Genomic DNA, 27,789 nt, shown 5'->3' with positions numbered 1-27,789 from the left:
TTACAGACCTTCTTTGGCTCGGCCCCAGTCCCCACGACCTTGCAGTCGACGGGAGGGTTGATCTCCGCCTTGTCCCCTCGCCATGCCAGGGTAGAGGCTCTTCCCCTACAGTCATCCCCGTAACTTCTAGAACTGTCATTGCAGACAGTCAACGTGTTTGTGGTGTGTGTATGTGATCTGGTCCTCTTCCCCAAATTTACGGATGATGGGTTCTATTTTTATCTCCTTGATGCTATACTAACCTCTATCTCTATTTCTTTTTTCCTCTTTCAGTCGCCTGTCAACCGTTTTCGACCTGGGGCTCTCCCCACCAGGTCCCACCCAGAGACGCGCTCCTTCTCCCGGACCCCGCACCGGTCCTCCGAACCCTGCCGCGCGCCCGCCACAGAGCTGCAGTCCTCCGGGCGGCCTAGAGGGGCGCGCCGCCCCCCACTTCCGGCTCGCGCGGCCAGAGGCCGTTCTGCTCTCCGCCTGGGGTCGGTCCCCGCAGCCCGCGGAGCGAAGGGTGAGTGTGGTGGTCCGGCAGCACGGGCCTGGGTGTTTCCCAAACCGCCCTTGTCCGGCCTCGGCCTTCCTCGGCCCCGGGCAGAGCCTGCGGCTGCACCAGGTGGCCGCCCCTCGATGCTACAGTCCGCCCGCCCATCTGTCCATCAGCCCATCAGTCCGTCCGTCCATCTTTCATGCATTTGTCCGTTTGCCGGTTCATCCACCCGCCCTTGCGTCGACTGACTCCACAAGCACTTACGGGGCGCCTCCTGTGTGCCAGGCCGCTAGCAGAAGAGTCGGAGGGGCACTGATGGAATATCTCCTCCCACTTCACGCGCCCAGAAATCGCTTTTGAGTCCGCTCTCAGCCGTCCTTATTGACTTCCCAGTCTAGGTTAGATTTTTTACCAGACACTTTCAGAGCACTTTCTGCTCTCTCTTTTGTAGTTCTTATCACGATTAAATCAGGTAATTCCGTGCGATTTTTGTTTGACATTTGCTTCTCCTTACTATTTTTAAGTTCTCTAATGCAAGGGCACTGTCTTGTTTATAACTCTTTGCTCAGTGCCTGGCACAGTGCCTGCACAAAGTAGGCACTCAATAAATATTGTTAGAGAAATGTGCGAAAACCACAGGCTGTCCTTAAAAGTGCTCTTGGTTTGGTGGGGGAAGGCAGATGTGAAAGGGCAGTTCAGCAGAACACACATCCAAGAGTATGGACTCTGGAGTCAGACCATATGGTTTCAGAACAGTCCAGACTACGTCACTTACTAGCCATGTGACCTGAGACAAATTACATAACTTCTCTGTTTCTCTTCTGTAAAACTGTAGAGCACAGAGTGCTATGAAGGTGAAATGAATGAAGACACTTAAAACAGGTGGACAGCACTTGACTATAATAAAATCTCAATTAGTGTTTAAGTAAGCAGACAGTGCAGATACATTATACTGCAGTAAGCAGGATTGTCCAAAGGTGCCGTGGAGGTTCTTGGGTTGCTTGGACTAAGAGCTAACTGGAACCAGGATCTTATCTCCCAGAGGTGCTTCCAGCCCCCCCCCCCCAACTGGGTTCCCTAGACAACTCCATAAACAACTGACACTTAAATCCACACTTCTGGTCCAAAGCACTCAACTTATGCCACACATTGGATTGGGTGTATACCACACATTGGATTGGGTGATGGTAATACAGTGGTGAGCAAAAATGTTGATGTAGCTTACAATCTAATCATGGAGAAGATATGTATTACCCCAATAGTCCTACTGAAGTATATATACTGACAAAATGAGAGAGGTGCTCTGAGGGAAAGGAATGCAATTCTCTTTCATGGTGTCTCTCATGACTCCTTGACTGGCCCAGGGTTCTCAAGCCTGCCTACACATCAGAATCACTTGCGGAATGTTTTACAGATCTAAAACCCCACCCACAAGTTTCTGACTCAGGCTGGGATGCGGCCCAGGCATCTGTAAAGTGAGGTGACTTCAGTCAAAGAAAGCCTCACCTTGGCTAAAGGATTTTGTTTTGTTTTGTTTGTCTTTTTTAATTTTTATTTTATACCGGAGTATAGTTGATTAACAATGTTTTGTTAATTTCAGGTGTACAGCAAAGTGATTCAGTTATACATATACCTGTATCTATTCTTTGTTTTGTCTATCAGATTTTTTTTTCACACACACACACTGTATTTTATTTTTACAAGAGATAAATAAACTGACACCAAGCATTGTAAATGGATGACCACAACAAAAGCAACAATGATTGCAATTACCAAACATGAAACACACTCATATTGTGTCATAATATTGACATTCAGTCCAGTAATCCTCCACTGTAACAGCTCCTTTACTTTGCAGTGAAAATTGATTTGTATATTTTTTGCCTCTGAGTCCTTGTGGGATTTTTTTTTTATTCAAACAGAAAGTCACAAAAATTATAATCATCCTCATCAGTTCACTGAGTCCCAAGTAATTATTTTTTTTTCATCTTGATCTTTTGTTAGCACTTTTATGAATTCATCAGTTTTCCATTCATTTGAATGGAAAGAATGAATTTCCATTCATTTCCAAGCATCTAAAAATGCTTATTCATTCAGTTCAGCAGTATAGTCAGTTACCAGAAACCTGTACTTGTCAGTCTTTTCCATGAATTCCTTGAAGATGAAACCCTTTTATAGGAACATTTTTGCAAAAGCATCAGAGTACACCCAGAACTGTCTGTAAATGACAAAAGACTTAAAAATGACCATGGTTAAAGATTTGATGAAAGTTCATAATAATGCAATTGACAAGGAAATTTAGTTATTTCTGAGATATAAATTTTAAAGTAATAACTAGAATTATGAATTATAACATTATACCAGAACATATAAGATTTTTAGAAATTTTATGTAATGTCTGAAACATTTATATTAACATATTTCCGTACAAATAACCCAAAGAAAGTTTAGCATTAGTTGTTTCTTTTGTTTGTTTGTACTGCAGGTTCTTATCAGTCATCAATTTTATACACATCAGTGTATACATGTCAATCCCAATCGCCCAGTTCAGCACACCACCATCCCCATCCCACTGTGGTTTTCCCCCCTTGGTGTCCATACGTTTGTTCTCTACATCTGTGTCTCAACTTCTGCCCTGCAAACCGGTTCATCTGTACCATTTTTCTAGGTTCCACATACATGCGTTAATACACAATATTTGTTTTTCTCTTTCTCACTTACTTCACTCTGTATAACAGTCTCTAGATCCATCCACGTCTCAGCAAAAGACTCAATTTCGTTCCTTTTTATGGCTGAGTAATATTCCATTGTATATATGTACCACAACTTCTTTATCCATTCGTCTGTCGATGGGCATTTAGGTTGCTTCCATGACCTGGCTATTGTAAATAGTGCTGCAAGGAACATTGCGGTGCATGTGTCTTTTTGAATTATGGTTTTCTCAGGGTATATGCCCAGTAGTGGAATTGCTGGATCATATGGTAATTCAATTTTTAGTTTTTTAAGGAACCTCCATACTGTTCTCCATAGTGGCTGTATCAATTTACATTCCCACCAACAGTGCAAGAGGGCTCCCTTTTCTCCACACCCTCTCCAGCATTTCTTGTTTGTACATTTTCTGATGATGCCCATTCTAACTGGTGTGAGGTGATACCTCATTGTAGTTTTGATTTGCGTTTCTCTAATAATTAGTGATGTTGAGCAGCTTTTCATGTGCTTCTTGGCCATCTGTATACCTTCTTTGGAGAAATGTCTACTTAGGTCTTCTGCCCATTTTTGGATTGGGTTGTTTGTTTCTTTAATATTGAGCTGCATGAGCTGTTTATATATTTTGGAGATTAATCCTTTGTCCGTTGATTCATTTGCAAATATTTTCTCCCATTCTGAGGGGTGTCTTTTCGTCTTGTTTATGGTTTCCTTTGCTGTGCAAAAGCTTTTAAGTTTCATTAGGTCCCATTTGTTTATTTTTGTTTTTATTTCCATTACTCTAGGAGGTGGATTAAAAAAGATCTCGCTGTGATTTATGTCAAAGAGTGTTCTTCCTATGTTTTCCTCTAAGAGTTTTATAGTGTCCAGTCTTACATTTAGATCTCTAATCCATTTTGAGTTTATTTTTGTGTATGGTGTTAGGGAGTGTTCTAATTTCATACTTTTACATGTAGCTGTCCAGTTTTCCCAGCACCACTTATTGAAGAGACTGTCTTTTCTCCATTGTATATCCTTGCCTCCTTTGCCATAGATTAGTTGACCATAGGTGCGTGGGTTTATCTCTGGGCTTTCTATCCTGTTCCATTGATCTATATTTCTGTTTTTGTGCCAGTACCATATTGTCTTGATTACTGTAGCTTTGTAGTATAGTCTGAAGTCAGGGAGTCTGATTCCTCCAGCTCCGTTTTTTTCCCTCAAGACTGCTTTGGCTATTCGGGGTCTTTTGTGTCTCCATACAAATTTTAAGATTTTTTGTTCTAGTTATAGAAAAAATGCCATTGGTAATTTGATAGGGATTGCATTGAATCTGTAGATTGCTTTGGGTAGTATAGTCATTTTCACAATATTGATTCTTCCAATCCAAGAACATGGTATATCTTTCCATCTGTTGGTATCATCTTTAATTTCTTTCATCAGTGTCTTATAGTTTTCTGCATACAGGTCTTTTGTCTCCCTAGGTAGGTTTATTCCTAGGTATTTTATTCTTTTTGTTGCAATGGTAAGTGGGAGTGTTTCCTTAATTTCTCTTTCAGATTTTGCATCATTAGTGTATAGGAATGCAAGAGATTTCTGTGCAATAATTTTGTATCCTGCAACTTTACCAAATTCATTGATTAGCTCTAGTAGTTTTCTGGTGGCATCTTTAGGATTCTCTATGTATAGTATCATGTCCTCTGCAAACAGTGACAGTTTTACTTCTTCTTTTCCAATTTGTATTCCTTTTATTTCTTTTTCTTCTCTGATTGCCATGGCTAGGACTTCCAAAACTTTGTTGAATAATAGTGGTGAGAGTGGACATCTTTGTCTCGTTCCTGATCTTAGAGGAAATGCTTTCAGTTTTTCACCATTGAGAATGATGTTTGCTGTGGGTTTGTCGTATATGGCCTTTATTATGTTGAGGTAGGTTCCCTCTATGCCCACTTTCTGGAGAGTTTTTATCATAAATGGGTGTTGAATTTTGTCAAAAGCTTTTTCTGCATCTATTGAGATGATCATATGGTTTATATTCTTCAATTTGTTAATATGGTGTATCACATTGATTGATTTGCGTATATTGAAGAGTCCTTGCATCCTTGGGATAAATCCCACTTGATCGTGGTGTATGATCCTTTTAATGTGTTGTTGGATTCTGTTTGCTAGTATTTTGTTGAGGATTTTTGCATCTATATTCATCAATGATATTGGTCTGTAATTTTCTTTTTTTGTAGTATCTTTGTCTGGTTTTGGTATCAGGGTGATGGTGGCCTTATAGAACGAGTTTGGGAGTGTTCCTTCCTCTGCAATTTTTTGGAAGAGTTTGAGAAGGATGGGTGTTAGCTCTTCTCTAAATGTTTGATAGAATTCACCTGTGAAGCCATCTGGTCCTGGACTTTTGTTTGTTGGAAGATTTTTAATCACAGTTTCAATTTCATTAATTGTGATTGGTCTGTTCATATTTTCTGTTTCTTCCTGGTTCAGTCTTGGAAGGTTATACCTTTCTAAGAATTTGTCCATTTCTTCCAGGTGGTCCATTTTATTGGCATAGAGTTGCTTGTAGTAGTCTCTTAGGAAGCTTTGTATTTCTGCAGTGTCTGTTGTAACTTCTCCTCTTTCATTTCTAGTTTTATTGATTTGAGTCCTCTCCCTCTTCTTCTTGATGAGTCTGGCTAATGGTTTATCAATTTTGTTTATCTTCTCAAAGAACCAGCTTTTAGTTTTATTGATGTTTGCTATTGTTTTCTTTGTTTCTATTTCATTTATTTCTGCTCTGATCTTTATGATTTCTTTCCTTCTGCTAACTTTGGGTTTTGTTTGTTCTTCTTTCTCTAGTTCCTTTAGGTGTAAGATTAGATTGTTTACTTGAGATTTTTCTTGTTTCTTGAGGTAGGCTTGTATAGTTATAAACTTCCCTCTTAGAGCTGCTTTTGCTGCATCCCATAGATTTTGGATCGTCGTGTTTTCATTGTCATTTGCCTCTAGGTATTTTTTGATTTCCTCTTTGATTTCTTCAGTGATCTCTTGGTTATTTAGTAACGTACTGTTTAGCCTCCATGTGTTTGTCTTTTTTACGTTTTTTTCCCTGTAATTCATTTCTAATCTCATAGCATTGTGGTCAGAAAAGATGCTTGATATGATTTCAATTTTCTGAAATTTACTGAGGCTTGATTTGTGACCCAAGATGTGATCTATCCTGAAGAATGTTCCGTGTGCACTTGAGAGAAAGTGTAATCTGCTGTTTTTGGATGGAAATTCCTATAAATATCAATTAAATCTATCTGGTCTATTGTGTCATTTAAAGCTTCTGTTTCCTTATTTATTTTCGTTTTGGATGATCTGTCCATTGGTGTAAGTGAGGTATTAAAGTCTCCCACTATTATTGTGTTACTGTCGGTTTCCTCTTTTATAGCTGTTAGCCTTGCCTTATGTATTGAGGTGCTCCTATGTTGGGTGCATATATATTTATAATTGTTATACCTTCTTCTTGGATTGACCCCTTGATCATTATGTAGTGTCCTTCCTTGTCTCTTGTAACATTCTTTATTTTAAATTCTATTTTATCTGATATGAGTATAGCTACTCCAGCTTTCTTTTGATTTCCATTTGCATGGAATATCTTTTTCCATCCCCTCACTTTCAGTCTGTATGTGTCCCTAGGTCTGAAGTGAGTCTCTTGTAGACAGCACATATATGGGTCTTGTTTTTGTATCCATTCAGCAAGCCTGTGTCTTTTGGTTGGAGCATTTAACCCATTTGTGTTTAAGGTAATTATCGATATGTATGTTCCTATGACCATTTTCTTAATTGTTTTCGGTTTGTTTTTGTAGGTCCTTTTCTTCTCTTGTGTTTCCCACTTAGAGAAGTTCCTTTAGCATTTGTTGTAGAGCTGGTTTGGTGGTGCTGAATTCCCTTAGCTTTTGCTTGTCTGTAAAGCTTTTGATTTCTCCATCGAATCTGAATGAGATCCTTGCCGGGTAGAGTAATCTTGGTTGTAGGTTCTTCCCTTCATCACTTTAAGTATATCATGCCACTCCCTTCTGGCTTGTAGAGTTTCTGCTGAGAAATCAGCTGTTAACCTTATGGGAGTTCCCTTGTATGTTATTTGTCGTTTTTCCCTTGCTGCTTTCAATAATTTTTCTTTGTCTTTAATTTTTGCCACTTTGATTACTATGTGTCTCGGCATGTTTCTCCTTGGGTTTATCCTGTATGGGACTCTCTGCACTTCCTGGACTTGGGTGGCTATTTCCTTTCCCATGTTAGGGAAGTTTTCGACTATAATCTCTTCAATTATTTTCTCGGGTCCTTTCTCTCTCTCTTCTCCTTCTGGAACCCCTATAATGCGAATGTTGTTGTGTTTAATATTGCCCCAGAGGTCTCTTAGGCTGTCTTCATTTCTTTTCATTCTTTTCTCTTTAGTCTGTTCCACAGCAGTGAATTCCACCATTCTGTCTTCCAGGTCACTTATACATTCTTCTGCCTCAGTTATTCTGCTATTGATGCCTTCTAGTGTAGTTTTCATTTCAGTGATTGTATTGTTCATCTCTGTTTGTTTGTTCTTTAATTTGTCTAGGTCTTTGTTAAACATTTCTTGCATGTTCTCGATCTTTGCCTCCATGCTTTTTCCGAGGTCCTGGATCATCTTCACTATCATTATTCTGAATTCTTTTTCTGGAAGGTTGCCTATCTCCACTTCATTTAGTTGTTTTTCTTTGGTTTTATCTTGTTCCTTCATCTGGTATATAGCCCTCTGCCCTTTCATCTTGTCTATCTGAATGTGGTTTTTGTTCCACAGGCTGCAGGATTATAGTTCTTCTTGCTTCTGCTGTCTGCCCTCTGGTGGATGAGGCTATCTAAGAGGCTTGATGGGAGGGACTGGTGGTGGGTAGAGCTGACTGTTGCTCTGGTGGGCAGAGCTCGGTAAAACTTTAATCCACTTGACTGTTGATGGGTGGGGCTGGGTTCCCTCCCTGTTGGTTGCTTGGCCTGAGGCAACCCAACACTGGAGCCTACTTGGGCTCTTTGGTGGGGCTAATGACAGTCTCTGGGAGGGCTCACGCCAAGGAGTACTTCCGAGAACTTCTGCTGCCAGTGTCCTTGTCCCCATGGTGAAACAGAGCCCCCCCCCTTCCTCTGCAGGAGACCTTCCAACACTAGCAGGTAGGTCTGGTTCTGTCTCCCCCAGGGTCACTGCTCCTTCCCCTGGGTCCCGATGCACACATTACTTTGTGTGTGCCCTCCAAGAGTGGAGTCTCTGTTTCCCCCAGTCCTGTCAAACTCCTGCAATCAATTCCCCCTAGGCTTCAAAGTCTGATTCTCAAGGAATTCCTCCTCCCACTTCCGGACCCCCAGGTTGGTAAGCCTTACATGGGGCTCAGTGGGTGGACTTCTGTGGTATAAGTGTTCTCCAGTCTGTGAGTCATCCACCCACCAGTTATGGGATTTGATTTTACTGTGATTGTGCCCCTCCTACCATCTCATTGTGGCTTCTCCTTTGTCTTTGGATGTGGGGTATCTTTTTTGGTGAGTTCCAGTGTCTTCCTGTCAATGATTGTCCAGCAGCTAGTTGTGATTCTGGTGTTCTCGCAAGAGAGAGTGAGAGCACGTCCTTCTACTCCGCCATCTTGGTTCCTCCTCCCCTGTGTCTATTCTTTTTCAAATTCTTTTCCCATTTAGGTTATTACAGAATATTGAGCAGAGTTCCCTCTGCTATACAGTAGGTCCTTGTTGGTTATCTATTGTTTTTGTTTTTGCTTTTTTAAAACTAGTCAGAGGAACAGGATCAGATTTGCAATTTGAAGAAGTCACTGTGGTTACACTATAAATAGACTGTGGGTTATTGTACAGTGTGACAGGAAGGATAGTTGCTGGAATGAAGAACGTGGTGGCAGAGATGGGAAAGGGCAGATTCTTTAAATAGGAAGTAAAATCAATAGGACTTAATTTGCATTAAATACAGGAAGGAAGTGTTAGGAATGCTTCCAGGTTTCTGGCAGTGCAGCCGTATGGTTGTTCCTACTTCCGAGAGGGGAATCACTGTGAGAGGAGCAGGTTGGGGTGGGAGGAATCATCAATTGATCTTGGATGTGCTGAGTTTGAGGTCCTTTTGAGAAATTCAAGAAGAGTTATGATGGGGCTTCCGTGGTGGCACAGTGGTTAAGAATCCACCTGCCAATGCAGGGGACATGGGTTCGAGCCCTGGTCCAGGAAGATCCCACATGCTGTGGAGCAGGTATGCCCATGTGCCACAACTACTGAGCCTGTGCTGTAGAGCCCGCGAGCCAGAACTGCTGAAGCCCACACGCCTAGAGCCCATGCTTCGCAACAAGAGAAGCCACCACAATGAGAAGCCCGTGCACAGCAGTGAAGAGTAGCCTGCACTCACCACAACTAGAGAAAGCCCACACGCAGCAACAGAGACCCAATGCAGCCAATAAATAAATAAATAAATTTATTTTTTTAAAAAAAGAATTATGATGGATGTGAGTCACAATGGATAAATAGGGCTGGAGCTCAGATGAGAGGTCCAGACTAGAGATTGATGGTAACCGAAGGTAAGGATGAGATTGCCTGGGAGAGAATGAGAACAGTGGTGGACTTAGGGCTGACCTGTGGAACTCTGATGTAAAGGAGGATGGACTTGTGAAGGAGATGGAGAAGGAACAGCGATAATTCTTCAGCCACCCAATGGAGGACAAATTGCTGAGGCATAGTATTTATACTGATGCCCAGATCTGACAATGCATCATCATGGGATTTCTTAAATGTCAGTTGTCATAATAAGAACTAAAGAAATGTATTTAGTATTTTCCAAATACCACAAAATTAAGAAGAAAAATGCCCCCAAGTTTCTCTGTGTTTAGGTCCCTCCTCTCTCACTATTCCTTAACTCTGCCGAGGCTCTGGCCCAGGATTTTTACCCTGGCTGCACATCAGAAGCATTTGTGGCACTTATTGAAGCCCCACCCATGGAGATTCTGATTCAACAAGTCTGAGGACCATGCTCATGGCTGTTTCTGAGCCATATCCATGAGTCTGGCCTTTCTGAATCACCTGCAGTTTCCTCAATGGGCTACATCCTCTCATACCCACTGCTCCTTGCCTGAATGACCTCCCTCTACAGCTCCACCCAGCTCACTCATACCAGACTCTGCTGAGATGGTTCCCCCAGGCAGGCAGTTCTTCCTGGTCTTAGTCATCTTTCCGGGCTACCTTGTCTGCTTCCCTCCATCGTTGGATGTATTGCACTGTGTTTGCCTGTTTCCCTGTCACTTTCCCTTATTAAACTAGGAGTCCTTGAAGACAGACCTCTGAATCCTGAGAGTCCTGTTCAGTACACTGCCTAGCACATAGCTCAAGTATTGTTGAGATAATGGATGAAGGAATCCATTCCTCTTTCCTCTGTGCTGTCTCAGAACCTTGTGACTTAAAGTCAAGAAAAATTCTTCTAGGCTTCCCTGGTGGCACAGTGGTTAAGAATCCGCCTGCCAATGCAGCGGACACAGGTTCGATCCCTGGTCCGGGAAGATCCCACGTGCACGTGAAGCAACTAAGCCCATGTGCCACAACTACTGAAGCCTGCACACCTAGAGCCCATGCTCCGCAACGAGAGAAGCCACCGCAATGAGCAGCCTGCGCACTGCAATGAAGAGTAGCCCCCGCTCGCCGCAACTAGAGAAAGTCCGTGCGCAGCTACGAAGACCCAACACAGCCAAAAATAAATAAAGTAAATAAATAAAAATTAAAAAAAGTAAATAAAAAACTAAAAACATTAAAAAAAAAAAAAAAGAAAAATTCTTCCTTTTTTTGTACATTCACCCTGGCCATTCTCCATGACCTTTTCCTAACATTTTCACTCTTAGTTTTTTATTTTTATTTTTTCTAGAAAACAGATTTTAAAAAATATTTATTTATTTATTTATTTATTTTTGGCTGCGGTGGGTCTTCATTGCTGTGCGTGGGCTTTCTCTAGTTGCGGCGAGTGGGGGCTACTCTTCATTACAGTGTGCGGGCTTCTCATTGCAGTGGCTTCTCTTGTTGCAGAGCACGGGCTCTAGGCGCACGGGCTTCAGTAGTTGTGGCACATGGGCTCTAGGGTGCAGACTCAGTAGTTGTGGCACACGGGCTTAGTTGCTCCGCGGCATGTGGGATCTTCCTGGACCAGGGCTTGAACCTGTCTCCTGCATTGGCAGGCAGATTCTTAACCACTGTGCCACCAGGGAAGTCCTTCACCCTCATTCTTTTTTTTTTTTTTTTAAATTTATTTTTATTTATTTATTTCTGGCTGTGTTGGGTCTTCGTTTCTGTGCAAGGGCTTTCTCTAGTTGTGACAAGCGGGAGCCACTCTTCATCGCGGTGCGCGGGCCTCTCACTATCGCAGCCTCTCTTGTTGCGGAGCACAGGCTCCAGACGCGCAGGCTCAGTAGTTGTGGCTCACGGGCCCAGTTGCTCCGTGGCATGTGGGATCTTCCCAGACCAGGGCTTGAACCTGTGTCCCCTGCATTGGCAGGTGGATTCTCAACCACTGCGCCACCAGGGAAGCCCCACCCTCATTCTTAATTTATAGTATCAACCAAGGTTGTCCTGGGCATTAACCCATTCTGTAATTTAAAAAAACAAGTGCTTTAGAGTTGGGCTACTCTAGGTTCATGTCTTGACTTTGCCGTATACCAGTTTGGGACCTTGGGCAAATTACTTAACTTTCAAGAACCTCAGTTTCCTCGTCTGTAAAGTGGGGATGATAATACATACCTACTAGTGTTATTTACAAGCCTCAATAAAATTGTATTTGTAAAGTGCCTGGCCCATAGTAGGTTTATTAAGTGCAAATTCCCTTCTTTGGGGAGACCCTATGGCTTCATAGAAAGAGCTAATAAATCCTCTGGTTGCAGAGAGCAGTTCTGCTGCTTACTGGCTGTGTGTCATTGGTCCCCTTGTGATTCTCAGTAGCCTCATTTGGAAAATGGGCATAATTATGATTATCCTTATAGAATTATTACGGAAATTATATTAAATTTATGTTAAGTATCTAGCTAGTGCTTGGCATCTAGTAGGTGCTCAGTAAAATGGTGGTTATTATTCTGAGAGGTGATAATATACTGTAGTGTTTTTCCTGATTTCCATGATGTATAAGCATTATTTATTATCCCTAATGTTGTCTCTAACATTGTTACCAAAAGTTGAATTTATTTCAGTGATACTTTAACTTTTCTGTTTTACATCCTGAGAAAAATCCTGACTCATCTATAAATGTATTGTTTACCTGGAAGCTCCCTTTTAGTCAGTTTTCTTTACAGCGCTACACTCAGTAGTAACTGGTTTTCAAACACCTGAATTTATATTCTAAACACATTTTTTTCCCTGTGTGATATTAGCATTGTCCACCTCAGGAGCTCTTTGAAGAATTGGAATTCAGAAAGAATCTCTCAGACACAGACGTCCATCCCCTCCCCGCTTCAACTAGGCAGCCTCTTCAGGCTATCTCTGCCCAGAATGGCAGGGAAGTCTGCAGCCTTGGTCTACCATGCTCCAAAAGAGCAGGAAGGACTCATAATTGTGAAGGTCGAAGAAGAAAATTATGTTTGGGGGCAGGACTTTGGCCTTCAGGGAAATGCCTATAGTCAGGAGGCCTTCCGCCAGCGGTTCAGGCAGTTTGGTTACTCTGACTCCGCGGGGCCCCGGGAGGCTCTGAGCCGGCTCCGCGAGCTTTGCTGTCAGTGGCTGAGGCCAGAGGTGCACAGCAAGGAGCAGATCCTGGAGCTGCTGGTGCTGGAGCAGTTCCTGGCCATCCTGCCAGAGGAGCTGCAGACCTGGCTTCGGGAGAACCGACCAGAGAGTGGAGAGCAAGCCGTGATGATGCTGGAGGAGCTGGAGAAAGAGCTTGACGAGCCAAGGCAACAGGTAAGTAGGTGTTTTGTTTGCTTGTTTTACTGATTGTAAGTTAATGAGGAAGCCATTCTGAGTGGCCTTGACTGGGCTACCCGAGAATTATAAAATTTTTGTCCTTTGGGTTATTATTTGTGCACTGGGATCAAGTCACTAGAGCTTTTAGTCTTGTTGTTTTCTATCTAATCATCTGAATGAGTTTCTGACTCTGGCTGCCCTGCCCTGTTATTCTACGGGTTTTCCTCTTGTATGTCCTCAGAATCATAGTGTTGGTACTTGATTACTCCTAGGACACAGCTCATGGCCAAGGAATGATCTGGAAGGAAATGACATCTATGGGAGCACTGAAGTCACTGAGTATCCAGCTCCAGCCCTTGGAGAACCAGGGCAAGAATGAGATTCAGGAGCCCCAGGGTTTCTGTGAGAGAGGTGAGGAGCCACAGTCCATTTGGGGTTGAGGGCGGAGGTGAGGGCTTAAATCCGTGGCATGGGTCATTTTCTTAATAACTGCTTCTTATGACTGTCATTAAGTACTGTGAAAAAGCCCCCTTGCCTAGAAATATTCTTCCATTGGCTCTGCCTAGAATCTGAAATTCCAATATAATTTCTAATTTGGGGTTAAGAATTAAGGTCTCTAATAAAATTCTCTAATAATATCCATAATATTCAAAGAGCAGTATTCTGGTTTTTTAATATTATGGTCCTACTGGCAAGGCAGTCCCTAAGATGGAGATGAATAATATATCAATAAGAGAAACCACATAGTAACTTGAAAAGGGAAAATTTAATGTTAAGAATTATTAACTATGACAGAGGATTACTTACTAATTAGTTTTTAAAACCCCCATAAAGTATACAGAAATAACACATATAGGGAGTCTCTAGGGTTGAGGCAGAGCGCCCAAGAAAGGAACAAATCTGCAAGAGGGTGCTGCATCTTCCCCCTCCCCTGGCAGAACTGAGATCCAGATCTTGTTGGAGAGGACACAGCTATGGCCCACTGGATGGAGATGTTCCCTGAGTGCTTTCTGGCAGATTTGCTGGGAAACTGCTCTTTGGGGTATGAAGGAAAGCCATTCATGGGTGGGGGGAAAGTGTGTGTTCTAGGGGGTAGAACTCACTGAGAAGCTACCCTCTAGGGTGCCAGGAGCCCCTCCGCCATGGGGAGGTGCCATGACACAGAACTTGCTGCAAAGCCACCCTCAGGGGTGGTGCTGCTGAAACTGATTGGCACTGCTGGATGCCCCACACGTTGCAGGGAAAAAGAGAGCACACCAGCACCAGGAAGAAAAGCCCCTTCCTCCTCCAGGGTCTGTTCAGCCCCTACTGTTAAAGCTCACATCGTTGTCAGCTGGCCAGGGAGAAGTGTAGCACAGGCAGGGCACTGAAGGGTGGATTTGAAGCTGACCAAAAGGGCTTTGATTATGTTATTGGCAAAATCATCCCTATGGGCAGCATGTACATCAGGCTTATTAACTTGTTCTCATTAACAAGTTTGTTACACCCAACTACCCTTCTGATTTCATCTTTACCAAGCAATCTTATTAAATTCCTATGAAGCTTAGCTATAATAAAAACGTACATTAGTCTAGTCTGGTCTGTGTGACAGTTACATTACTCATTAATTTTTGTTATGGTTTTATTGCTCAGTTTCATGAGCTTGGCTAATGAGAGTTAACCCCAAGAGGTAAATCTATTCATTGTATGATGATAAAGTTAGGTTTATGAGGCCACGAGGTCAAGGGCTAGATCTTGGACCTTGGCATTCACCAAAGGTATCCATGCATCTGTACACTGAGACCTCCTGGGAAATTCCCTCCCAGCCCCCCCCTCCCCACACATCATTAGCCAAGTAAGCGCACTTAAATATCTTCTGCATCAAGCAAAAACTACATTCAAGTGGATTTAAAAAATCATCTCCTCAAGTCCCCTGCCTTGAAGTAGGTAAATATCTAAATCAGGGTAGATTACTTCTATTTCCTTCTTTTAAGGTCTTGAGGAACAGAGACTGTGCTGTAATTTTTTTTTTTTTTTTTAAAGAATTTCGCTTTTATTTATTTATTTATTTTTGGCTGTGTTGGGTCTTCGTTTCTGTGCGAGGGCTTTCTCTAGTTGCAGTGAGCGGGGGCCACTCTTCATCGCGGTGCGCGGGCCTCTCACTATCGCAGCCTCTCTTGTTGCGGAGCACAGGCTCCAGACGTGCAGGCTTAGTAGTTGTGGCCCACGGGCTTAGTTGCTCCGCGGCATGTGGGATCTTCCCAGACCAGGGCTTGAACCCGTGTCCCCTGCATTGGCAGGCGGATTCTCAACCACTGCGCCACCAGGGAAGCCCCTGTGCTGTAATTTTTTAAGTCGTTATTGGGCTTTTCATACTGATATTTGTTGTGGGTTGAATTATGTCCCCCCCAATTTCTATGTTGGAGCCCTACCCCCCAGTACCCCAGAATATGACTGTATTTGAGATAGGGCCTTTAAAGAAGTAAATAAGTTAACATGGAATTGTTAGTGTGAGCCCTAATCCAATATGACGGTGTCCTTGTAAGAAGAGGAGATTGGGACATAACACAAATCGAGGGACAACCATATAAGGACACAGTGGGAAGGAGCCACTGCAAGCCAAGGAGAGATAGGCCTCAAATGAAACCAAACCTGCCAACACCTTGATCTTGGACTTCCAGCCTCCAGAATTGTGAGAAAATAAATTTCTGTTGTTTAAGCCATCCAGTGTATGGTATTTTGTTATGGCAGGCAGACCAGCAAACTAAAACGGTATTAAACTTCTTCTCTGTGTCCATATGAACTATTTCCAGCTTTAATTTAATTCCATTTTATTTTATTTGTTTAGCAGAATCCTCATAAAACAACCTGTTCCTGAAGGTAATGAGTACACTGCCCTTTGACTTTGTTTTAACTAAGCATCTCACTACCTCTGATTCCATCTGTGTTCCACCTCTCCAGTCATCACAGCTCATTCCTCTGGATGTGCTTCAGTTTCTCCACATTCATTTGAAGTACAGGGATAAAAAAATAAAGTACTCTAATGAAGATCTGGTCAATTTACAAGGTAGATTCACACACACCCTCAACTCTTATTTGTTGCACTCTATATATTTTTATTTGTTTGCCCCTTCACAGTGGTATTATGTTGTTGACTCAATCAACTTATGGCCACAGTGATTCCATCTTCCAGCCTTCCTTGGCCTTAGCAAAATGTCCTCATCCTCCGTTTATGCCTGATTCCTAAGTATATGGTCTTGAATGGCCTTGACTGGGTTTCCAATAAATCTCATTATGCTGATCTCTTTTTAGTCTTGAGGGTCTTAGCTCCACCTCTGAAGAATTAATGTGGATCATTTCACATCTTTTACCTAGGTCAATAAGGATTAAATCATTGGAGGAATCCACCTTGATAAGATTGTAAGAGTTGCCATGTCATTTTTACAACCTTACGCTCTTGGTTATATAATATATAATACAATATATAATTTTCCTTAGCTTCTTCACTAGCCTAGCCGTATGTTTTGCTAGAAGAAGAGCCTGAGATGGAGATTTGAGTGCAGGTGGTTTACTGAGGGCATGCTCCTCAGGAGAACTCTGTGATGGAGTGAGAGAGGTAGGGTTAGGAAGGGAAAAGATCAAGCAATGATATGGTCTCGGGTAAAACCTAGCCTTGGCTTAATCCATGAGGTGGGGCTTTGGGAGGACCCTCTGGAGCATAATTGTACTGCTGAGTTGTTCCTTCTTGAGGCGGGGTTGGGGGGCAGTGAGGGTGGAAGTAATTTCCTAGGCCAGGTGGCTTTCATCAGCCAGGGCAACGCTCCAGAGAAGAGGGCAGCTATGGGTCGTTAGGAGCCAACACTCACAGCAGCTGGGGGAAGGAGGCACCCTGTTGGTGAAGGGGATCTGAGTGGGTAGTGGAGCCTCATCTATATAGTATTAAGGCTGAATCATATTTGTCCATGTGCGATTAAAGGCCAAGTCCCGAGTTAAGATGATTTTAGACCATACAGGTCACTGAAAAGGTAGGGAAGTAGTGGGATGGGGTGAGGGGATGTTATATAGAAGAGCTCTTCTACAGAGGAACGTGTGGCTTATTTCTCTTCCAAAGAGCCTCCTATAATCTGTACTCTGCCCTCCAGCATCTGGACCTTGGGGTTGATTGTAAATTATCATTCATTCTTGGAAGATATCAATTAGATTATTTTTGTACCGATATTTCTAAATATTCAAGTAATCATCTCTTATTCTACTTTTAATCTCTGTCATTTCCAGGAATTACTCTAGTTAACCCTAATTTTTTAAATATAATATACATATATTGTTGAAAGAATAAGAGTCTTAATATTTTCCTGATCGATACATCTAAGGTCAAGATTTTTCTCTGGTCTCATAATTTGTCTTCATGTGATTATAGAATTTGAAGAAGTATTTTAAATCCTATAAATTACATTGCTTTTCTAATTTTCACAGCCCTAAATTTGTCCCTACACAATTTTATTGCCACTTTATACCCTTTATAATTTATACTCTTTATAATTTGACCTATTTACTACTTTCACAAGATTTCTCATTAGGTTGTCAGGTCTCTGACTTTAACCAAGTTGGTGCTTATTATTCTTCTGCCTTTTTTTATATATTATGCTTTTATTCATAAATTTTCCCTTTTTGAATGAGCATAGCCTTGAGTAATTTAAATTTCTATTTAAGATCCAAGAACAGTGTGAATTTTAGTGTTCTGTCCTACTAAGAGGCAGTGTTGTCCATCTGTGATTTCTGGTAAGGAGTGAGGAAAAGGGAAGCTGGATAGCCCTCTGCTTTGGTCAGGTAATCATTGTGAGACTTTATTGTTGTGTTTAAAGTATGATGAACTCCAAGAATATCAAAAAGAAGTATTTGTTTTCATAGAAAAACATGACTTTTCTGAAGCTAAATAAAAATGGTTTTTAAATTAATTTTTTTCTTAGTGCAACTACAGCCCTACTTCCTTCCAGTAGGGAAAGCAGATGACATAGGGGGAAAGTGCAAGCCTTGATGTTAAGCATCTTTGTTTGAATCCTGACACTACCAGTTATTAATTCTGTGGCCTTACATCAGTGACATAGACTCTCTGAGCCTTCGTTTCCTGATCTGTAAAATGCATATAAGTTTAGAGGACTTTGGTGGGGACGAAAGTAACTTAACAGTTCTTCAGATTTTCCCCACTCAAAATAATTGAAGTTACCTCAGCCATCATCCAGTAGTCTCCTGTTCTGGGTTACTAGAAATCTAGAAATGAGAGGGGCGTGTCGTGTGAGAGCTGAAGGTTTGGCACCAGGCAGTCACATCTGCCTCTTGTTTCCATGCACCATCTTTGACCATTTATACATAAAAAAGTGAACATAGAAGACTCCCACCTGGCCTCAGAATGAGTCAGTAACTCACAATATTCCTTTTCTTATGCTCTGCATGTCTTATTCTATTTGCTTATAATCATTTGATCAACTTAGAACCTGCCAGAATCTGCAATTTACCTTTGCACCACCTACCTCTGTCCAATTCTAACCCCTAAAGCATTTCCTAATTGTATCTCCTGCTCTCCTATTTTTGTAGAAGCACTGCTGATTCAAGACTCTTAGACATCTGTCTTTATTCTAATCACTCTCTATCTCCTCTTTTCCTTTCCCTCATTACCTAAAAGCACATCTTCTCCTCTAACCCAAGATTGTCTCCCAGCTTCCTGGTCTTTCACTGCTACTCCTGTTTATCACTATCTCCTTTAACTAATGTCTTGCCCTGTTCACCATCCCTCCTTTCCAATGCTGACTCTCATTCTAGTCTATATTACTCTCTGAGGGTGCCACCTCTCACTACCCCAGGCCACTTTTCTAAATTCTAGGTTGGGAAGCTAGTTTTTAAGAATTTTCCTTCTAATAAGTAAATACCTATTTCATTTGGTTTATTTTCTGTTTCTGCTACAATAATTTCTTTTCTTCCAACATAGGGAGCAAATGACACTTGCATTTTCTATTCACATTTTTAGATGGCAAGCTGGTGGCTGACAAATTGTTGACAGCAAAGCAAGAAATTATTGAATGTGTGGCATCAGCAGCCATGATATCCTCAAGACGACTCCCTGGGGAAACTCCTTCAGGACAGATAGTTGAAGAAGCTTTGGGAGGTCTGGACAATTTTGAGAAGCCAAAAGGAAGTGCTTCAGGGGACAAAATGAGTCAGCTCCCTTCCCAGGAAAGACATTTTAGCCTGGCAAGCTTCAACAAGGAAATTTCCACAGAAGAGAGTGTCCTGGAATGTAATGAAGGTGAAGGAAGTCTCAGTCTGAACTCAAATGTTATAACACAACCGAGAATTCACACTGGGGGAAAGCTCTATGAGTGCTTCGACTGTGGGAAAGCCTTTTGTCAGAGCTCAAAGCTGATTAGACATCAGAGAACTCATACTGGAGAGAGACCTTATGCATGTAAAGAATGTGGCAAAGCCTTTAGTCTGAGCTCAGACCTTGTTAGACATCAGAGAATTCATAGTGGTGAAAAACCCTACGAATGTTGTGAATGTGGAAAAGCTTTCAGGGGCAGCTCAGAGCTCATCAGGCATCGGAGAATTCACACTGGAGAGAAACCTTATGAATGTGGTGAATGTGGGAGAGCTTTCAGCCGGAGCTCAGCCCTTATTCAGCATAAGAAAATTCACACTGGAGACAAAGGCTATGAATGTATTGAATGTGGTAAGGCTTTTGGTAGAAGCTCTATCCTTATTGAACATCAAAGAATTCACACTGGAGAGAAACCTTATGAATGTAATGAATGTGGAAAATCCTTCAATCAGAGCTCAGCCCTCACCCAGCACCAGAGAATCCACACTGGAGAAAAGCCTTATGAATGTAGTGAATGTAAGAAAACATTTAGGCATAGATCAGGCCTTATGCAGCATCAGAGAACTCACACCAGATTTTAACTCTTTAGGTAAGAGTTGTACAATTATGAAATACTAGGAATTCACTTTGGGGGTGAATAATGGGATATATATATATGATATATATGTGATATATTGAGATATATGATATATATATATATGATATATATATGGTTCTGTTGAAATGCGTGTATGGCAGGGGAGTACCTAGCCTGGTCCATGAGTCACTAAAGGCTTCCTGGATGTGACGAAATCTCAGCTGAGACATAAAAGGTGGGTAGAAGTTAGCCAGACCAAGGCAAGAAGGAAGAGAAGAATGTTACAGGCAGAGGTTATAGCACGTGCAATGGCATGAACAGAGGATCTGGAGACATCCCTTCCTCTGAACTCTTCTCTCTGGCAAGAATTTTTTCTTGGGGCCCCTGGTTCAGAAGCCAGGACAGGTGTTTGTTCCTCTCTTCCTATTTAGTCACTGAGTTGGGTGGCCTATCCCAGTTCTCTTGAAGTACTGAGGAGAATTAGTGTGATGGGAGACTTTGCTGCATTGTATGGAAAAACGCATGTTTGTACACCAAGGAAAGAATACATATTGGAGGGTAGAGGGACAGTGGAGACTGGAGTGTTTGTGTCCCATGACCCTGGGGCCCAGGAAATGGGAAGCTGACAGGAACACGGGAATGGGAGGTCTGCCTTCCTCATTTCCTGTTCCCTCCCCTCATCACCAGACTTACAGATGCTAAGCTACTTGAGGGCAATGAATATTTGTTGAATATTCCTCAAAACTCTACTTCTCCAATTTTTATTTTGGCAGTTTTAATTAACTCACAATTGCTGAGGGCAGTTAATACTTAAGAGAAAGTTTGAGTCCTCTTCTAAGATGTCCTGATTTCTCTTCCTGATACTGTCATTTCTGAAAAAGACGTGGTAATCAAAGCTGTTGTGGGTAATAGGAGAGGTGAAATTAGGGGGACAGCTTTTGCGTCCAGAGGTTGTAGGATTATTAGTGAGGCCAATCAGAAATCTAAAAAGATCCTTCAAATGGATAGAGTTGCCTTTTCCTATGGGTGACAATCAAATGATTTCATATTTTTAATACCATTTAATATTTTTTTCACTGATTGTGAATTAATTGTAAACGTTGATAGTACAGAAAATGAGAAAGTATAAATCACCCACGATCCCACCATCCATAGAAACTTTGTTAACATTTTGGAGTACTTCTAGTAGATTTTTTTTTTAACCCCCCAACCCTAATATATGTGTACTTTTTTTTGGTGAAAATCTTGTTTGGTAAATCATTTTTAGTAACTGATTTTAACACTTAAACTTTTGATTATATACTTCAACTGTTTATTTAAAAATTTTTTTGAAGTATAGTTGACTTACAATGTGGTGTTAATTTCTGCTGTACAGCAAAGTGATTCAGTTATACATATATATATACATTCTTTTTTAATATTCTTTTCCATTATGATTTATCTCAGGATATTGAATATAGTTCCCTGTGCTATACAGTAGGACCTCATTGTTTATGCTTTAACTATTTAGTATTAGAATGTAATGCAAGATGTCTTGTAATAAAATTTGAGTTTTAAGTTTTGCTTTGAAATTAATCATTCAGTAATAGGGAGCACCGTAACACGAGTGGAGATGTGCTGGGAGAATGGGGGAAGTAGTTGTGGGAAGAAGGCAGGGAATTGGTGGTCTTAGCTTTGATTCCTGGGCCAAAACATGTCTGGAAACGATACCTAGTCCCTGGGGCTGCAGTTCACCAGGTGAAGTCACAAAATTGAGGGGACATCTGGAGCTGCACTGTGGTTGAAAGAACATGGGAATGAGAGCAAGTAGCCTCTACAAACAGATGCATCGTCCACAAGAATCAGGATGCTTCCCCACCTTGGGAGCAAGAGCCTTGGAGAATGCCACAGCTTTCCCCACCCCTCTCAGCAGGTCCTTAATAGACACACATGTGCAGGAACACCCCATGACCCTTTAGATCTATCATCATTTGTGCCTGCCAACAAGACAGCTGTGAACGATAAAGTTACTGAGCAGCAACATCTGGTTTTGGGCCATCAGAGAGCAGGGGGTAGGTCTGCCTACCCTGCTCACCCTTCCTCTTGACTTTGCAGAAATGCTCTTCAGGTCAGTTCCTTCTGCATGGAAATGATCGGCAATCCTCCTTGCTCTGAGGATTCACTTTACGGGGCAAAAGAAGCAAAGTTGTTCACAGTGGGGCTTGGAGAGACCAAGGTCAGACTTGTTTAAATTTCTAATCCTCTCATCTGGACAGTGTTAACTGCAGCCTGTGGAAGTGAGGAGGGAGGAGTGGAGAGATAGGAAACTGGTATTAAGCACTTTGCCTAAATTCCACATCTTTTTAAATCCATGAATCTGCGCAGGACCCATTTAAGGTAAACAGTGGACTGCCTCTACACCAAGAGAAATGAGGGTTCTGAGCAGAAAGGAAAGGGATGGATTACTTTTCCTCAGGCAACTCTGGTGAAGGAAAAAACAATTACCTTTGACATCCACCTACTTGGTGCCCCCTCTGTTTCATATAGACTGTTGAAGCTTTAACTGTAAGAGATCACCTACTTCAGCTCTTTTAAACTGAGGGTCCAGAGTTGTCAGGTGACTTGCTTATGGCTGCAGAATTCACGGAGAAGCACTAACGAGAACAGAAGTCTTCACTTCAAGGCTATTGCTTTTCTCAACTATAATCACCTTCATGCAAATAACTTATATTTGCACAGAGATTTATAATTTGCAGACTTTCTTTTTGTACACTAGTGAGATGAGTACATCTGCCATTGTCATTTACCAGTTAGGAAGTCACAGATCAGTTAATGAGTTAGCTAACTGCCTAGGACTTGGAAGGCACAAAGATGCCATAGAAAGCACATGCTTTTCTTGATAATTTCTCAGCTATCCCGGGCTTCCACTCCCTTTTAAACCTTTTTTTCTCTAACTTTAGAAATTTTAGATATTTATTGTAGAAAAAATTGGAAGACACAAACACAAGAAAAAATTAAATCTCCTATAATCTTATTACTCAGATATAACCAGTATAGCACATTGAGATTATATATATTTCCAATATTTTTAATGCATAAATATATTTTTACACAAATCATATTGTACATATCGTCCTATATTTTTACTTAAGATATGAACGCTTTCTTATTTAGTATTAATCAACATCACTTTTAACAGCTTTTAAGACTTTGTATACATTCATGATGGTTTCTGAAGCATACATTTCCAGGTAGAATTTTAAAGTCAAAAGGCAATGTTTAAGGCTTCTGGTATTGATTGCCACAGACAGCATCTATTCACATCTCACCAGCAGCATTAGAGTCCCAATTTCCCTGAATCTTTGTTAGTTTCATGAGGGAAAAAAAGTGCCATCTCAACTCTTGCTTTAATATACATTTTTAATTCTAGCAAGGCTAATATTTACTGTCCATTGGCATTTATTCTTTTGTGATTTGCCTATTTATGTACTACTTTTTTCTATTGGGACTTTTTCATGGGGAGATAGTACAGAGAAGTGGCTCCCCAGACGCGTTCTGGATTCCTACTGCCTGGGTTTAAAGTCTGACCTCACCACTTGGTAGCTACATGACCTTGAGTAAGCTATGACCTCAAGCCTTCATTTCTTCATCTGCAAAATATGGGCTGTCTGAGAAGTAATACATATACACAAAGCCCTTTGCAAGTACCTATTATGTTTCTTACCAATACGTGTAAGAACCCTCTATATAAAGAATATTTGCCTTTTGTAATATATATTGTATCAATTCCTAACATTTGTTCTGCCCTTTTCAGTTTGATTGGATCTTCCTCTGTAGAAGAATATGAGTTGAATAGCTTTACCATGCTATTTTGTTATTTAACCTAGCCCTTTCTTTTCTCACATTCTCTCTCCAAGCATGGACAGCTAGTCCTCCTGCCATTCTTACTGGTTAGTACATGCTCATGCCACAATAGAAGCATTACTCCTCTATTTATCCTCATGAAAACTCTACCTATGTACAGGACTCGAGATTCCCAAAGGTTTGAATTTTTGGTAAGGTGTGTTATAACTCTGACCTATTAGGTATTTTAAATAACATGTCTTTCTGTTGCTGACTAACCTACACACCTTTCTGCATTGCACTGAGAAGCACCCGTCTAGGGATCCTTTTCCTGCTGGGTCCCTCAGAAGAGGGCAGTCTCTCTGGATGGACCGTGACTGTTTCTGTTATTTCCCTTTCGCGTGGTCTTTAACAAAATTCACAAGACTGTGAAATACTGCTGATATGACAAAACTGAACACACGTGAGGCGCCTGGAGAGTAACAGACCCAGCAATGGAGGAAGTCTTTAGCGCCTGAGCCTAGGGGTGCGCACTAGGAACTGTGGGACTACAGACCCACAGACAAATGATACGACAGCCTTAGCGGCTTCCGACCCGGAGCCTGGGGAGTTAGGAGGAAGCCGACAGAAGCGCTGGTCACGTCTTTAAGAACCAAAGGAGCCCTTATGTCTGCGAGGGAGAGATTTGGAACTCTAAGACTCTTAACTTCTAGACTGGGCTCTTTCTGGCCCCCTGCCCTCACCCACATGGAAGGCCTAGCCTCCAGGTTGGACAAGGAAACTACATTTTAACCCTTACCCTGGGGTCATACAAACCAAGACAAAGCTCCTCACCATCCCATGCTCCAAGGACTCCAGGTTTTGTCTATTAACAAATTTCTCCACTAGCTCATGTTTCGCTATAGGCACTGTAGTAAATAGAGATTCTGGCCACATGCATGATATTCCTACAGACAGGAATCCACTTCAAAAAGAACTCAAAAGGAATACTCCAGGCAAAGTGGCCTTTTCCTTTCCTCAGATGTGCCAGACTTTCTTCCTGGCCGGCCTACCTTCCTGGCCACTCATCCTTCAGATAATTTTTCTCAGAAGCCTTCCCTGATCCAAGGTTGAGTCAGGTACTCCTTAACATCACACAGCACTGATCGTACCACAGTGTCACTGCCTGTTTGTGTTGTCCGTGAAACTGAAGATATGGTCTTATTTTCCACTGTATCCCTAGCGCATGGCACAAAGCAGCCACTCAAAAAATAACTGTTGGATAACTTAATTTGTATTTTCTTTTCACTTCTGGTCTGCCCTGGGCTCAATAAGTCATCGATGAAACTGTTTCCCCATATCTTGCTGCCCTGCCACTGTTCTTAACTGGTCAGTAAAATTTTTGCATTCCTGAGACAAAATGTCCCTCATACTCTCCACACCATCCTCCAAATCTGGCCCACTGACAATGAGATGCAGTGACAGAGTTGCTGTGCCCTCTTTGTGACATTCTCATGGAAAATGATGTTTCAATGTTATAGTTCCATCTTTCGCAGTTCCTGAGTATTCTTACTGGTAAGAGAAAGGTGGAAGTCAGGTTGATTTGAGACCTAGTACAGTACAACCACCTCCATGGAGTCTTACTCCAAAGTAAATTAAACCCTTTTGACTAACAAAGATAGAAGCCTGACTGAAGTATTTACAGTATTCATTGTATTCATAAGTCACTTTACAGTGTGGACTCTCTGATGGCGCATGAGGACTGATCTGTGCCTGAAAGCCTTCCCACATTCACTACATATGTAAGCCTCATCCCCGGAGTGGATTCTCTGATGCTGAACAAGGGCTGAGCTCCTTTTGAAGGTTTTGCCGCATTCATTACACTGATAAGGTTCCTCTCCACTGTGAATTCTCTGGTGTCTGATGAGGTTTGAGCTCAGACTGAAGGCTTTTCCACACTCACTACATTCATAGGGTTTCTCTCCACTATGTATTCTCTGATGGGTTATCAGCTCTGAGCTCTGCCTGAAAGCTTTTCCACACTCATTACATTCATAAGGTCTTTCTCCTGTATGAATTCGCTGGTGTCTAATAAGCTTTGAGCTTTGGCTAAAGGTTTTCCCACACTCATTACACTCGTAGGGTTTCTCACCAGTGTGAATTCTTTGATGGATAATGAGATACGAACTTTGACTGAATGCTTTGCCACATTCATTACATTTACAAGCTTTCTCACCAGTATGGATTTTCCGATGTCTAATGAGGGCTGAGCTCTGGTTGAAGGCCTTCCCACATTCACTACATTCATATGCTTTCTCACCACTATGAATTCTCTGATGAATAATAAGATAGGACCTCAAACTAAAGGCCTTCCCACACTGGCTACATCTGTATGGCTTTTCTCCAGTATGGATTCTCTGATGTTGTGTTAGAGCAGAATGCTGTTTGAAGCTGTGCCCGCATACATCACACCTGTAAGGTCTCTCTTCTGTAGGAACTTTCTGATACGTTATAGAGTTTGTATTTAGAATCAAGCTTCTCTGGGGCTCAGGATGGTCTTTGCTTCCTAGAGATTTGTGTGTGAAGATTACTTGACTAAAACTGCCCCCTTGGGAAGGGGATCTTCTTAATTTCTCCCCTGTAGCACTTCCATGCTGCCACTCTGAACTGCTTTCATGTTCACTAATTCCTCCAAATGAAGGCTCCTGGGGAAGTCTTTGCGATTTCTCTCCTGAAATGTCCTTCTTTGTTGATGATCCATTGTTCTCACAATCTGAAATGATAACAGAAAAAAAAAACTTTTTATTTCTCCACTTTCAATATGAGAGAAAATAGATGCTTCTACTTACAAAGATAAAGCCATCTGCATGTATCTTTTCTTTAACTGGTCAAAATAGGGTCCCGCCTCCTTTCTAATACTAAGGCCTACATCTACAGTTTGAAATTTATCCTTTCCTGCTTCCTCTGAGACTTCAGTTGATCAGTTACCCACTATTCCTTTCCTATTGTTTTCAATCTCTTTCTCTGCTGACTCCTGTTCGTCAGCATTTAAATAAATTCAAGTCTCTCTCATCTTTTTAAATCAAGCTCCTTGCCTACACATCTCCCTCATGCAACCTCACTCCCAATGAGAATAAAGCTTCTTCAAACGGTTGTCTGTACTCGTTCCCATTCTGTAATCTGGTTTCTGCCATACCTGTGCACCTCCCACCCCCCAAACTACTCTCATCAAAATCAGCTTCATAGCTGCTAAATCCAGTGGCTTCTTTCTGGATCTTACTTAGTTGGCCTCTCTGTAGCACGGACACTGGGACCACATCTTCCTTCCAGAGCCATTCTCTTCCAAATACACTAGCCTGATTTCTGTGGCTGTTCCTTCTTAGATTCAAGGTCAATCACTCGAACACGAGTTCCTCAGGGTTCTGTTCTGAGCTCTCATATATCCTCACTCCACCAACTCTCTATGTCCTAAGCTTCAATCACTACTTATGTTATAAGCTAATATCTCCCCAGATCCCCAGTTCTATCCCAGTTCTATGAAGCTCTAGACTCTCGTATCCAATGCTAATTGGCCATATTACTTGTAAATATTTGACAAGCACCAAAATGTCCCAAACTAAACACATCATCATATGTATTTTTTCCCTTATGTTTTCCCACTTATATGAATAGCACCGCCATTAACCAAGTTGTTCAAAACCGAAACCTGAGTATCACCCTCAACTCCTCTCCCACATGCTCCACGTTTAACAATGACCAGCTACTGCAATTCAAGTTAAATGCTGAAGAACAGGAGTCAGCCGTGATCCTTCTCACCTCTCACCACAATACATCTTGATTTATTCACTGTGGCCACTTGGATTACAACTGTCTCTAACCAGACCCTACTCTTGCCTTCCTCAAATCCATTCCTGCTCTGCAACTGAGTCCTAAAACACAAATCTGATCATGTCACTCACTCGTCTAAAACTCTTCAACTGTTCCCCACTGCAC

General features: G+C 41.8%; 2 protein-coding genes across 5 annotated transcripts in view; one reads left to right on the top strand and one right to left on the bottom strand.

The window, feature by feature from the left end:
- The window catches only part of LOC118906644 (zinc finger protein 397), a 51,062-nt gene that overhangs the window by 19,539 nt on the left and 3,734 nt on the right, over positions 1-27,789 (bottom strand). For 2 of the 4 annotated variants that reach the window (XM_036874171.1, XM_036874170.1), the window contains one exon: positions 23,039-26,569. In XM_036874171.1, coding sequence (XP_036730066.1) covers positions 25,521-26,569 — 1,049 coding nt within the window. In that variant the 3' untranslated portion in view covers positions 23,039-25,520. Of the gene's footprint in view, positions 1-23,038; positions 26,570-27,789 lie in introns of those variants that run through there. The other 2 variants (XM_036874173.1, XM_036874172.1) reach the window with 2 other exon arrangements.
- LOC118906652 (zinc finger and SCAN domain-containing protein 30-like) lies at positions 448-27,716 on the top strand. The gene is made up of 4 exons (XM_036874185.1): positions 448-505; positions 12,538-13,063; positions 13,339-13,477; positions 27,469-27,716. Exons 2-4 carry the CDS (start codon positions 12,656-12,658, stop codon positions 27,504-27,506), a joined length of 585 nt encoding a protein of 194 aa, XP_036730080.1. The 5' UTR covers positions 448-505; positions 12,538-12,655; the 3' UTR covers positions 27,507-27,716.

Source organism: Balaenoptera musculus, chromosome 14 (assembly GCF_009873245.2).
Source record: "Balaenoptera musculus isolate JJ_BM4_2016_0621 chromosome 14, mBalMus1.pri.v3, whole genome shotgun sequence".
Classification (NCBI taxonomy): domain Eukaryota; kingdom Metazoa; phylum Chordata; class Mammalia; order Artiodactyla; family Balaenopteridae; genus Balaenoptera; species Balaenoptera musculus.
The sequence above is the reverse complement of the archived record's forward strand: the minus strand, read 5'-3'. Positions and strand labels throughout refer to the sequence as shown.